The sequence below is a fragment of the Musa acuminata genome, chromosome BXJ3-11 (genome assembly GCF_036884655.1).
Source record: "Musa acuminata AAA Group cultivar baxijiao chromosome BXJ3-11, Cavendish_Baxijiao_AAA, whole genome shotgun sequence".
Classification (NCBI taxonomy): Eukaryota; Viridiplantae; Streptophyta; class Magnoliopsida; order Zingiberales; family Musaceae; genus Musa; species Musa acuminata.
In genome coordinates this window covers 32,574,898-32,588,837 of record NC_088359.1, presented here as the reverse complement: position 1 = coordinate 32,588,837, position 13,940 = coordinate 32,574,898, and the positions used below count along the sequence as shown (strand labels likewise).

Below are 13,940 nucleotides of genomic sequence, written 5' to 3'. Positions count from 1 at the left end.
AGCCATCCCTCGGTCTGGTAAGTTTGGTGGTGCGTTATAGTTCTTCTTCTACCATCTTTCAACCTGGAAGGCAGGCCTTTGACTCGATCTGTCGGCACACCAATTAGTCGATGCTCGAAAGAAAACCAAAGGGTTTGGCTCGCGTAATGACTCGATATCATTCCCACTTGCAGAAACGTAGGGAGAAAGAGCGTTGGAAACGAGAGCTCCAACGGCAGCAATAGCTTCGAGTGAGATGCATTTATTTTGTCTTTCTATCTTTAATTCAACAATTGGTTCCCCAAATATTTGGACCGCAGCACGACCATTAGATGTTGTGAGCTGGACAAAGGAACAAATTTCCACAGAGCAGCGCACCAACGTGAGTTACCGTTCGTCGCGTCCAGCCAGCTTCGCACCCACCCATGGCCACGGAGCAGCTTCAGCTCCCTTCCGTGCCCATCTTGCTCTTCTTCCTCATCTTCACCAAGAGAGTGTGTTCGCCAAGTTCAAAAGCCCCAAGGCAAGAAACCCACCCCCCCGGCCCAGGGAATCTGCCTCTCATCGGAAGCATGCACCACCTGGTCCCCCAGCTGCACTTCCGCGCACTCCGCCACCTCGCTCGCAAGCACGGCCCCCTCATGCTCGTCAGGATCGGCCAGGTGGACCTTGCGGTCGCCTCCTCACGTGAAACCGCCGAGGAGATCTTACAGAAACAAGGTGCCACCTTCGCTTCCCGTCCCGAGCTCGCCGCAAAGCAGGTGATTCTCTATGGCGCCTCCGACATCGGCTGGTCCCCCTTCGGCCCTTACTGTAAGCAGCTGCGCCGGCTATTCTTCACGGAGCTACTCAGCGCCAAGCGCACCCGTTCCTCTCCTCCGTCATGATGGAACTGACCCATGAGCTGATGAGAGACATCTCCAGGTCAAAAACAGCACCCGTCAACCTGAGCGACAAGCTGTTCCGTCTCTCCAACGCCATCGTCTGCCGAGCGGCGGCTTCACCGTCGGATGGACAGAGGTCCAAGGCGAGATGCTCGAGGAGGGGATCCCAATGAGAGGTATAATTCTTTATTTTTTTTCTTAATAATTTTAATTTATATTTTAAAAATGTTTAATATTATAATTATAAATTATAAATTCTTAATCCCAATCCCATCCAGAGGATCCCGATAAGGGGTATAATCTTTTTTATTCCTTTTTTAAACAATAGTTTTGATTCATGTTTTTAAAATCTTTAATATTATAATTAGTATAATTTTTATGATGCATGATAATATTTTTATTTCAAAAAATTATGATTAATAAATAATAATTTTTATGAAGCATGATAATATTTTAATTTTAAAATTTTATGATTAATAAATAATAATCTTACATTAACTCATATAATAATAATAATAATAAATAACTCACGGAATTATACTGTGACTATCGATTGCTCTTCTCCCTCCCAACATTAGTGGAAGAGGGAAAGTTATAAATAATGTATTAATTATATATGTTATAAACTTATTGTCGAAAGCAAAGCATCTCAACCTTCCTTAAGAAAATGTCACATATATTTAATTCTACCGAAATTCTTTTTTATTTTTATTTTTGGTCTCTTTTCTGCTTTCTGAATTGGATTCGGGCTTCTCTACTTTCTTTTAAAGGTTATCCTCGTGACATATATATATATATATATATATATATATATATATATATATATATATATATATATATATATATATATATATATATATATATATATATATATATATATATATATATATATATATATATATATATATATATATATATATATATATATATATATATATAACCATAAAATTGGAAACCTCATATTCTTAGTCATTTAAAGGCAGGCAAGATGAGGGCGAGTGCTCCTCGAAAGCAAATCCTATCATTTTTTGTTATAGCGACTCTCCCTAATTTGATAACCACAACTCAATACTCACATTTATTAGTTAATACTTGTATATTCCGAACAATCAATAAATAATATTTTATATTGTAGAAATATTATTCTCTTAACTGCAAGTCTCTGATATGTCACATTTCTTTTCAAATCTTGCTTGAATTCTGAAATTAATTTGAATGAGGAAGTGAGTGAGTTTTATGGAACACTAGGTTTTATTTCTTTCGAGCCCTTTTGATTTGAGAAAGAAATCCATCATAATTTTTCATCTCCAATAAATTTATATATATATATATATAAGAACATTAATAAACTTATCTTCTTTTGAATGTGATTAGTCTTTTAAATCTATTGGCATAATCTATTTGAATGTGATAAGAACATTAATAACGTTTAACTCTAAAAAAGAGATATATTCCTTCTTCTACTGGGAACTCTTCAGCCAATTTGATCCTCTATCGAGCAAGAGGAGGATGGAGGGCAAAGCCATCCGTCCGTCTTTGGGTCATCCAATCAAGTTTGCTATCATTGCAGCTGTTGTTTGTGGATCCGTTGATCGAGTCCTGACTTGTCGGCCCTCATATTTTTAGCCCATCCGCTGGTTTGGTCACACATCAGAAACCAACCAAACCCTTTTATCATGCATTGTTGCACGGCCATACCATTTGTTGAAGCGTTGAAAACCAAGGTTTTGGCCATACCATTTCACTATTACGGATGAGGCTCAACATAATTATCTTTTTCTTGGCTTCATCGGTAAGCTGTCATATGATGTGAACTACTAAACGTGAGAGGACAAACAAATGGGGTCATGTGATTTGATAATTATCTCTCCAATCAACAATGTGGTCTCAATTATTGAAGATAATCATTTTGAACACAGTCAGTCATGTCAATCGAGAAAGATCAATCGCTTAACTATGTCTGAACAATGTAGTTTTTGTTTGTAGAATATTTATTTATTTTTTATTTTTTATTTTTTTAAAAGATGATATTATCCTCCTTGTGATCTATCACGATCAATTTTGTTTTAGGCTGACAAAATTTCTTACTGTAAATCGGAAATGAATGAATGGCATGATGAATAATTTGTGGGATAGGAAGATCAAATTCCAATATCAGCCATATTTAACTCCACCTAATGCTTTCTTTTGTCAAAATTTCGGTGGTTTCATTTAGGACTCTGATGCGTATTAGTGTTTCTGCATCATCTAATCCTTGCAGGACTGGGATCAGCAAACTTCCACGCAGATTGTGACGGAGGATATCTCTGTAGCCTCCTCATCACGATTCTCTCGGGGACATATTTCTCCTCCGCGTCACCAAGGACATGGCTGATGGTATATTCCTCCTGTGGCTCGTTTAGATCCTAGTCATCGACGACGTCACTCTTCGCAATGTCGAATGGGGGTGATTTGACTGATGGGTCTAACGCAATACGGAAAACTTGTGATTTCAAAAGACTTGGTGTGTAGGACCTACTGGGAAAGACACTCAAAGTCGGAACTTCTTAGCTATCACCACAAATAGCAATGCATTGGAACGTCCCGTCCCGACTGGAGTTTGTTTGGAGCAACAACAAACTACGAATCATGGCAATGTCTTCCTCGATGCCTCTTCTCCTTCCCCCATCTCCACTGCCTACACTCTTCATCATGCTCGTCCTACCTCTCTCTTTACTGCTGCTGCTCCGTCTAGGACTCAAAAGAAACAACCTCCGTGCAAGGACCCATGGCATGCCCCCTTCCCCGCCCAAGCTTCCCTTCATAGGCAACTTCCATCAACTCGGCTCGCACCCTCACCGCTCCCTCCACGCCCTGTCGCACAAGCATGGCCCCCTCATGCTGCTGCACTTGGGTCAGGTGCCAACCCTCGTGGTCTCGTCGCCGGATGGCGCCCGAGATGTCATGCGCAACCACGATCAAGTCTTTGCCAGCCGGCCTGTTCTAAAGCCGGCCAAAGTCCTCTTCGACGGGTGCAAGGACTTGGGCTTCTCGCCCCACGGTGAGCACTGGAGGCAGCTCAGGAAGATCTGCGCCTTCCACCTCTTGAGCTCCACAAGAGTGCAGTCTTATCGGCTCATTAGGCTGGAGGAAGTGGATTTCATGATCCGGAAGATCTCCTCCCAAGCTTCGCCGACGACGAGCGTCGACATGTCCGAGATCTTTTACTCCTTCGCCAACGATATAATATGTCGAGTTGTTTCGAGGAAGTTCAACAGAGAAGAGGGGAGGAACGTGCTGTTCCGCGAGCTGATCCAGGAGTTTTCGGTGCTACTGAGCAAGTTCTACGTGGGGGACTACTTCCCATGGCTGGGTTGGGTGGATGTATTGTTTGGCTCTATGGAGAGAGTCAACAAGTCCAAGAAGAGATGGGATGATTTGCTTGATGGGGTGATCCAAGAACACGAAGATCGATCGGCAGCTGAAGGTGATGATGGTGAGAAGGACTTCGTGGATGTTCTGCTCTCTCTTCGGGAGGATCCAGGAGGGAATCATGCTCTCCTGACTCCACAAACCATAAAGGCACTTCTGATGGTATGATTCCTCGTCCTAAATTATAAGTGATATATTCATTGTTCCAATATTTGCTTGCTTTTATACGGATAGCACATATAACAACTAATGACAAATTATAATTCGTTTCATACGAAAGTGAGTGATGTATGTCTGTTGATAACTTTCTTGAGTTCACTGTGTGTTTGTCATATTGTATTAATTATATTCGAATGTTATGCCCTCAGGCAAGTGATTATTATTTTCACGTGTTACTATAGTATAGTGGAACCCTCTCTCCAGATTGCTACATCCAGATTGCTACTCCCATCCCCCCTGTTTCATCAGTGAGAAATGTGGACACTACAATCTTGCAGTGTTTATTTTGAGATTCATCAAATGATCTCATTTTTTCCACATTATCGACGACTTGCAGGATATATTCAGTGGTGGTACCGAGACATCATATGTTACCCTGGAGTACGCCATGGCGGAGCTCGTCCGGAATCCAAGAGTGATGGCAAAATTACAACACCAAGTGCGAGGGATAGCGAGCAGAACAAAAGGAACGGTGAAAGAGGAGGAGTTGGACGAGATGGTCTACCTGAAAGCCATCATCAAGGAAGTATTACGTCTATACCCGCCGATCCCGCTATTGGTTCCACGAGAGCTGATGGAGGATTGTCAAATACAAGGATACAGCATTCCCAAGAAAACACGAGTGATCGTGAATGCATGGGCCATAAGCAGAGATCCAAGCCATTGGGAAGCACCTGACGAATTCAAACCTGAGAGGTTCATGGGGGACGGTGCAATGGACTTCAAGGGAAACGATTTCGAGTTCATTCCGTTCGGAGCAGGAAGGAGAATTTGTCCTGGAATGAGCTTTGCAATTGCCTCTTTAGAGCTCGCAATGGCAACCCTGGTTTATCACTTTGATTGGGAATTGCCTGGTGGATTGACAAGGGAGGATTTGGACATGAGTGAGGCTTTTGGGTTAATGCTCCAGAGAAAACAAAGACTGCATCTTGTTGCTAAACCATGGAGTTCTCAGCAAGAGGAGCAGCAACTCTAAGCTTCTCTCTCTCTCTCTCTCTCTCTCTCTCTCTCTCTATATATATATATATATATATATATATGTAAGTGAAAAATATTTATCCTTGTATGCTTTGATCTAAACTGAACAAAAAGATGGATGTTTGTAGTTTTGGCAGTCCGTTCAGAATTGGTCTCTTACGGCCAATTATCCTAATAAAGCTAATATTCGATGTTACTTATTGTGGATGAGAAAGGGAGAGGGTGATACCGATGTGATCCTTTCGCTCAAATGCCAATGTTTGAAGCTGAAGGAGTACCATCAAACAAGTGGAGGCCAATTTCTGCAAGGTTGTTGTTATTTTCTATCGAGGGAGACATGCAAAATCTCAAGAACTTTTAAACAATCCTTCTCCTTTGACACTTTAAAGTCAGAGAATCCTTTATTATGAGATTAAAATTTCATAAGCTTTGAAAATAGAAGAGAGAAGTAAAGTTTGTGTTCATGTGTGTGCATATTCGTTGTCCTTGCGATAGTATGAGTTGAATCACGAAAGATCATTGGAAACTATGTAGTGACAGAGGATATTCTTATTTTGAATTTATATGCTTGTCATTCATAAATTTTAATTTTTTTTAATTTATAAACTCATACTCGACAACATAAGCTAACTTTTGTTTTCTAATTTATTTTTAGATTTATTATCTGTTTTACTATTGATCTAATAGTTTATGACAAAATCCCATTTGAATTCTCAGGAAGGAAGAAGAAAAAAAGTTCTCATCTGCTCGCAGATTTTTTTTTTTAGTAAAGTACGAGACAAACTTCACATACAATTCCAATTCTAGCACATATTATGTCATATTTCCATCTGCCCGCCCATTTTCTATAAGGTAATTTTTTAAAGAAAAGTTTTTTTTTTTTATTTTGAGAAAATCTTAGTTAGTTTTATTTTTAAAAAAAATTCATTGAACATTTATTTATTTTCTTAAAGTTGACATTGTCCTCCTAGCCATCGCCTTACCTCTTCTCCCCTCTCCTCTTCCTCTATGATCTTGTCATCTTCACTTGTTGCTCCCTTCACTCAAATCGACAGTGAGAGAGTATGCATTTAGTGACAAGGATGAGGATGATCGAACATCTTGATAATGACAAGCGAAAATGATGAAGGTAGGGATAGTGGAACGAAGGACACGATCGAGGCATGCGGATCAATCGTCCTTGCTTCGCCATCCCCATTGTCACATTGACAGAGGGGGTTGGGGCTTGTGAGTGAGGATGACTATTGATAAGGGTAAAAATGGCCATCAGTCTCGGGACAATGTCAGTTGCTCCAGATGACGTCACGCACCCCGGAATTGATCAGAACGCTGACCGAGGTACATTAATATCCTGCAAAAGACAAGTCCAACACGCTACGCCATCGCCACTGTCAGAAGTACCAGCCTGCCCCCTGCAAGCGGGCAGCTCAGGCACAGTAAGCTTCCCTATAAATACCCTTGCATGCTAAAGTAGAAAGGGGGGGGGGGGGGGGGGGGGGGGGGGGATACACACAACCCCTACGGGAACTCATTCAGACACAAAACACTCAGAGGCTCTTCTTCTGCCTCATCCATAATCCCCTCCACATCGCTAACTTGATCGTCGGAGGGGTCGGGCCGAGCTCCCGGCCCGACCTGTGTGCAGGTGCGAGATGGTGTCGCCTCTTCCCGACACTGCGGCGGAGCTGCCTCCCGACCCGAACCACCGTGCTCGGCCGTCGGGAGACCCCGAGGGACGTCGCCTGAGATCCCCGACATCCGGACCCCCGAACCGAGCCGCGACGACCCGAGGCCACGGCTTAAAAAGTTACTTACCGTAACAACTATGGTAACAATAAATTGTGATGAGCGATAGTACAAGCAGAAATGGGATAGATGAGACGAAGATTAGGAGAACAATATCATCTTTTGGAAAAAAAATTATTCTATGAAAATTTTTGAAAAAAAGATATATCAAATGGGCTCTCGTTTATTCAACAAATTTAATACGCAGGATATGTTCAGTGCTGGTACACATTCATGGTATGTTACCCTGGAGGACGCCATGATGGAGCTCGAATGGAGTCCAAAAGTGATGAGAAAATTACGAGACCAAGTTAGACAAGGAGAAGGACAAGTAAGAGAGGTGGAGCTTAACGTTATGGTCCATTTGAAAGCTGTCATCAAGGAAGTGTTCCGCCTGCATATCCACCCCTGCCTTTATTACTTCCACGAGAATTGCTGGAGACAATATTCCTAAGAAAACACTGTTAAAAATTAAAATATATTTTGAAAGATGATAAATTAATATTTTATATTTTAAATGATGGTGCATCAAATTCTTATTTTGTTAAGATGATTAGAAATGATGGTGCATCAATCTAATCTAGCATACTAGATTAAAGATTATGATGCATAATTTTTTTTAAATTAAAGATTATGATGTAGAAAAGCTTAGTAAATGATCTTCCTAATCTTATTAGTTCCACTAGTTCTAATATTATTTATGAAGGTTGTCAATATGGCAAAATGTTACGAGCAGAAAGTATGACATATATAACTTATGTTATTAATCGAACTCCTCTTAGTTCAATCAATCGGAAGTCTCGATGTGAGACTCAAATTTCAGAGTATTTGGTTTTCCATGCTATATTCATAACTCAGACTAAAAAAGAAGTAAGCTTGATGCTAAGACCAAGAAATATATTTTTATTGGTTATAATAAAATGAAGAAAGGTTGAAAATGTATGGATCCACGAACACATGATATCTCGAGATGTTATGTTTGATGAAGTTTCTTGTTATTATCCTTCACAAGTAATTTCTTTTGAAAATATTAATAAAATGTTATATGTTTAAAACCTATGGTTGAGATTCCTTTATTATCTAATGTGCCAATAGATTTTTGCTCATCGACTTCCTCATTGGTATCTGCTCTTGCTATTTCTTCATCACCAGTAATGAGGCAAAGCGATGGAGAGAGTATCACCTTGAGCTTACTTATTTTCATGAAACCAAAGGTGTTAAAGCTTGAGATCTTGTGTTAAAACTAACAAATATAAATCTAATTATTTATAAATTGGTCTATTAGGTGAAATATAAGTCAAATGTGATTAAAACTAATGGGTTTGGAAGAAAAGTTCAAGTTGATGACATGAGCGATTCTGCTTTTGCTCATGGATTGCCTAGAGATAGATTTAGGCTTTTGCTGAATGAAAGATTCGGATCATAGCTTGCTGATTTTCATAAAGAATTTGATGCTAATTTGCACAAGCCTATTTCTTAATTCGGCTATTGTGTGGATGCTATATCTTTTACTCAAAAACCAATTAGAGATTTTAGTGATCTTCCATCTAAGTTCGGAGAACTCGAAGGAGATTATAGTTGCTACATTAATATATCTAAGTCTTGTAGATTGAAATGAACCATTATTTCCTAAGGAAATAATAATTGCGGCATCAAATGTAACGAAGAAAGACATGCTAAGAAGATGTGATCCAATAAAGAAAATCTATAATCAAAAGAAAATCTATAAACAACTCATATTATTGAAATTTGAAAATGATACATGTTTGATAAATGTAAGATATTTGATTGGAGGTTTGATTTATCTAACTCATACTCGACCAGATATTACCTTCTCCGTTGGTGTAGTATCCAGGTTTATGCAACAGTTAGCGTATCGACGAGGTTAAAGGCCACCACGAGCAACAGTGAGCGTGTCGACGAGGTGGACTTGGTCGATGTGCTGCTGAGGTTCAAAGATATCCCTAACTGGAAATTCTCATCACGACCGACAACGAAAAGGCCGTGATCTCCGTGAGCTCGAATTAAACATTGATGTGATAAGTCCGCATATGGAAACATTTGCTGCATGACAGTCTTCTCATCCTCTCAGTTAAGTCTATAACTTAATCGTAATGGTACTTGACGACTTTAGTAATTGCAACTAAGCCGATGATAATATGCTAGCTCGATCGTTCTTGCCGCATATGCGTGTTGGGTCATTCCAACTCTCAGGCGGTGAAATATTTCCTATCAAAGGGGATGGAGGGCGAAGCTATCCGTCCGTCGTTGGGTCATCCAATCTAAGTTTGGTATCATTGCAGCTGCTGTTTGCGGATCTGTCAACTTCCCACGATATCTCCGAATCAGTAACCTGTTGATCGAGTCCCGAAATGTCGGCCCTCCTCATTTTTTTAGCATATCGGTTGCTTTGGTCACACATCAGAAACCAATCAAACCCAAAGCATGCATTATTGCACGAGTCGGCCCTCCTCATTTTAATTTAATTTTCAACATAGTAAATATGATAAATTTATAGACAACGGAGGACCAGCCAGCAGTCTTAAGTTGAAAATCCCTTCGAAAGACCAACACGAGAAGCTCCGGCTATCATTAAATACATTTCATGCGGAAATCATTGTTCTTTATATATATATATATATATATATATATATATAGAGGGAAGCCCGGATGCTGGTTTTAATTAAGCATCTAGTTGGAAGAAGAGATAAGTACATAAATAGAATTAAATATATGCCACGAGAAAACCGTGACGATTATTTTGAAAGGTCAGCATAGATGTTTCTTTCTGTTGTAATGATTAGAAAAGAGAGAAAAAAGAGAGAAAAATTTACCCAATTCAGAACATGACAAAGAGCCAGATCGATAAAGGCGAAAGTAATAATAACATCTTTTTGTAAGGAGAGTACCCTCTTACCTGCTTCAATGCCTTCAGAGACCTGATAAGGGCAAAAATGACAATCAGTGTCAGGACAATGTCATCTGCTCCGGCTGACGTCATGCACCTCGGAATTGATCAGAACGCTGACCGAGGCACATTACTATCCCGCAAAACCCCAAGTCCAACACGCTGACCAAGTCCAACACGCCAAGTCCAGCCTGCCCCCTGCAAGCGGGCAGCTCAGGAAGCAGACTGCTTCCCTATAAATACCCTCTCATGCTAAAGAGAAGGGGACTCCCACTTCAGAGGACACACTCACCCTCCATACTTGTATGGAGGCATCTCTTCCTCCAAAACCCCCTCCACATCGCTAACTTGGCCGTCGGAGGGGTCGGGCCAAGCGCCTCGGCCCGACCTTTATGCAGGTGCCAGACGGGGTCGACTCTTCCAAGCGCTGCGGCGAAGTCTTCCTGCCGAACTGCTAACCCGACCTACCGACATGCCAACCCGAGCTACGGTCGACCTGCCGAACCAACTCGACGTCCCGACCCGAACTACCGTGCGCGGCCGCCGGAAGACCCCGACGGACGCTGCTAGAGACCCCCGACTTCCGGACCCAGAACCGAGCCACGACGGCCCCGAGGCCACGGCTTAAACAGATGCCTTGCCGCATCAAGACCCACACAAATATGGCAAACATAGCGACGTTGAAATGGAGATGCCGATATGGATGCTGGCAAATAGACAGTCGATATTGGAGATCCAACCGTATTCGCATGGTCCGTCTTTGATTGACTTACTGTTGATACGGATGGATGCATCCAAATAGATTCTTTCTGATTGATGCCGTCGCCAAAAGATTTGTGACTTGGACACACCAACCAGTTTCCATGTGTCACCATGAGGTTTACAGAGCATCTTAAAATCTTCCGCACACAGCACCATGCGATTGCCCCAACCATTATAAGATGCCCAAAAATGGCTTTTGACGCAGGTGTCGTGTCTTCACCTTCGCATCCACTTCATGGATCTGCTTCAACTCCCTTCCATGCCCATCTTCCTCTGCTCCCTCCTCTTCTTCCTCGTCTTGACGAAGAAATGGTTCGCCAAGTTCAAAGGCCCAAACGCCAGACTTCCCCCCGGCCCTTGGAATCTCCCTCTCATCGGAGGCATGCACCACCTGGTCGGGCAGCTGCCCTTCCGCGCACTCCGCCACCTCGCTCGCAAGCACGGCCCCCTCATGATCGTCAGGATCGGCCAGGTGGACGTTGCGGTCGCCTCCTCACGCGAAGCCGCCGAGGAGATCTTACAGAAACATGGTGACAACTTCGCTTCCCGTCCCGCGCTCGCCGCAACGCAGATCGTTCTCTATGGCGCCTCCGACATCGGCTGGTCCCCCTTCGGCCCTTACTGGAAACAGATGCGCCGGCTCTGCTTCATGGAGCTGCTCGGCGGCAAGCGCACCCGATTCTTCTCCTCCATCAGGACGGAACTGGCCCATGAGCTTATGAGAGACATCTCCAAGTCGGGAACAGCACCCGTCAACCTCAGCGACAAGCTGTTCCGTCTTGCCAACGCCATCACCTGCCGAGCGGCGTTCGGTAAACACCGTGAACATCGAGAGTGTTTCGTCTCGATCGTCAAGGATACGTTCCAAGTCCTCGGAGGTTTCTGCTTGGCCGACACGTTTCCGTCGCTCAAGTTCCTTGACGTCCTCACCGGTGTCATGTCACACATGCGCAGGCTTCATCATCAGATTGATGAGGTCCTAGACGAGATTCTCAAGGAGCACCAGGATGATGCCGTCACGGGCGACGATGGTGGGCGAGTGGAGGACTTGGTCGACGTGCTGCTGAGGCTTAAGGACGATCCGCAGCTGGAAATTCCCTTGACGATGGACAATATAAAGGCTGCGATATTGGTGAGACCGGATCAACTCCTGTCATACTAATGCTAATCAAGTATTATTGTGTAACGATCACGTCGTCCTTGGCGCGCACAGGACATGTTCGTGGCGGGCACCGAGACCTCATCGACCGTCGTTGAATGGGCCATGTCGGAGCTGATCAGGCACCCCTCGATCATGGAGAGAGCGCACAAGGAAGTGAGGGAAGCTCTGAAAGGAAAGAACAGGGTCGAAGAGAGTGACATGGATAAGCTAAACTACATGAAGCTAATTATCAAAGAGACGCTAAGGCTTCACCCATCACTCCCGCTGTTACCAAGATTATGCAGGGAGACCAGCGAAGTGATGGGCTACAAGATAGAAGCCGGCACTCGCGTCTTCGTCAATGCATGGGCGATCTGTAGGGACCCGCAGTACTGGGACGACGCCGAGAGCTTCAAGCCGGAGAGGTTCGAAGGGAGTTCCATAGATTTCAAAGGATTCGACTTCGAGTACTTGCCGTTCGGAGCTGGCCGAAGGATCTGCCCGGCGATCGACTTCGGGCTGACCGTGGTGGAGCTCGTCCTGGCTAATCTCCTCTTCCACTTCGACTGGAAGATGCCCAATGGAATGAAACCCGAGGAGCTCGACATGCGTGAGAAGATGGCACTCCTTGTACCAAGGCAAACCGAGCTAAAGTTGCTTGCTACTTCAAGAATTCCTGTCCCCGCTACTATCTGAAAGTTGGCAGGAATCAGGTGATTAGTGCGTGAAAAGCACGTGTGCTGGTATTCATATGTTTCTTTGGGTTTGCTGCTGATCCGTTTGATGGAAACTCGGTGATGTATGTATAATATTTACTTGGTAATGGCTTAAGTTTGTGAGTTCTTAAGAACGTATGTATGTATGCATAACATCTTCATATAATTAAAGTTGTCACATACGAGCCCTTCAAATCCTATGGAACATTATCTGATGTTGTCTCCCGTGGAGGCCTCCACAAACTGACGCGGCCTTCTTCTTCTTCTTCCGTTTCTTTGGGAATCGAAGTAGTTAACCTTACTCTTGAATTATTTGATCGATCAAATTTCTAACAGTGTGTTTTTCTGGAAGAAGGAAAACGACTATTTGATCGATTATGCATCACGATGCAAAATGCTGAGGAGGCATTGGTAAACGCGAGACGACGATGTTCTCGGCCCATGGAAACGTAGAGTACCACCAATGCGGTACGTGAGTTAGCATTTGAAAGTTCATATTCAAGCAACCAAATCGCTAAACAATCACTATCCGCGCCATGCTCTTTGTTGGCTTTCTGTAAGCTGAAGATACTAAAAGAACGATCATTACTTTTGATTTAGATTATTTATTTATATTAGTCAAAAAATAAAAATATTTTTTAAATAATAAAAAATCTATTATAGCCTAATAAATCTTCTTACCCTCATCTATTTATCTTAATCTAAATTTTTATTTTTTTTATCTAATCCTAACTATTTGAATTAATCTTATCACACCTTCTTCAAAATAGTTCTTACTCGAAGTTATCTTCGAAAATTTTTCATTAAAGCTTTTATAAAGATGCCTTCAAGTTGATCTTGAATGCGAAAATAGTTCATTTGAATTTTTCCTTTATCAATTCACGAATAAAATGATATTAAACTTTGATATATTTTGTATGCTCGTGAAAGATAAGATTCTTCGTCATTACAATAGTAGACTTATTGTTACAGTAGATTTTAATTGATCAATCTTGTTTTTATGAACATCCGTTCGAATTCTTCAAAACTAAATTGTTTGATATACTGTACTTATATTCATAACATACTCGATCTAGAGTTCCAGAGAACAATACATTCTTACTTTTTTTTGTTGTCCATGAAATCACACCTAAGCCGACGAATAGTATGAATCGTGA

The 13,940-nt window shown here is 42.2% G+C and overlaps 3 protein-coding genes across 3 annotated transcripts; all 3 read left to right on the top strand.

Annotated features, from left to right (window-relative positions):
- Positions 1 to 404: 404 nt before the first annotated feature.
- LOC135653038 (cytochrome P450 71D6-like) lies at positions 405 to 866 on the top strand. The gene has a single exon (XM_065174449.1). It carries the CDS (start codon positions 405 to 407, stop codon positions 864 to 866), a length of 462 nt encoding a protein of 153 aa, XP_065030521.1.
- Positions 867 to 3,169: 2,303 nt separating this feature from the next.
- LOC135652354 (cytochrome P450 71A1-like) lies at positions 3,170 to 5,667 on the top strand. Its single transcript, XM_065173198.1, has 2 exons — positions 3,170 to 4,436; positions 4,831 to 5,667. The coding sequence occupies exons 1-2, from the start codon at positions 3,432 to 3,434 to the stop codon at positions 5,467 to 5,469; spliced, it is 1,644 nt and encodes a 547-aa protein (XP_065029270.1). The 5' UTR covers positions 3,170 to 3,431; the 3' UTR covers positions 5,470 to 5,667.
- A 5,451-nt stretch (positions 5,668 to 11,118) lies between these two features.
- On the top strand, positions 11,119 to 12,980 carry LOC135652915 (premnaspirodiene oxygenase-like). Its single transcript, XM_065174246.1, has 2 exons — positions 11,119 to 12,058; positions 12,140 to 12,980. The coding sequence occupies exons 1-2, from the start codon at positions 11,162 to 11,164 to the stop codon at positions 12,761 to 12,763; spliced, it is 1,521 nt and encodes a 506-aa protein (XP_065030318.1). The 5' UTR covers positions 11,119 to 11,161; the 3' UTR covers positions 12,764 to 12,980.
- The last annotated feature ends 960 nt before the right edge of the window (positions 12,981 to 13,940 follow it).

Coding starts and splice junctions, on each gene's coding strand:
- LOC135652915 (XM_065174246.1), top strand. CDS start 11,162: ATGGATCTGCTTCAACTCCCTTCCATGCCCATCTTCCTCTGCTCCCTC. Junction 12,059..12,139: donor ATATAAAGGCTGCGATATTG/GTGAGACCGGAT, acceptor TGGCGCGCACAG/GACATGTTCGTGGCGGGCAC.
- LOC135652354 (XM_065173198.1), top strand. CDS start 3,432: ATGCATTGGAACGTCCCGTCCCGACTGGAGTTTGTTTGGAGCAACAAC. Junction 4,437..4,830: donor CCATAAAGGCACTTCTGATG/GTATGATTCCTC, acceptor GACGACTTGCAG/GATATATTCAGTGGTGGTAC.
- LOC135653038 (XM_065174449.1), top strand. CDS start 405: ATGGCCACGGAGCAGCTTCAGCTCCCTTCCGTGCCCATCTTGCTCTTC.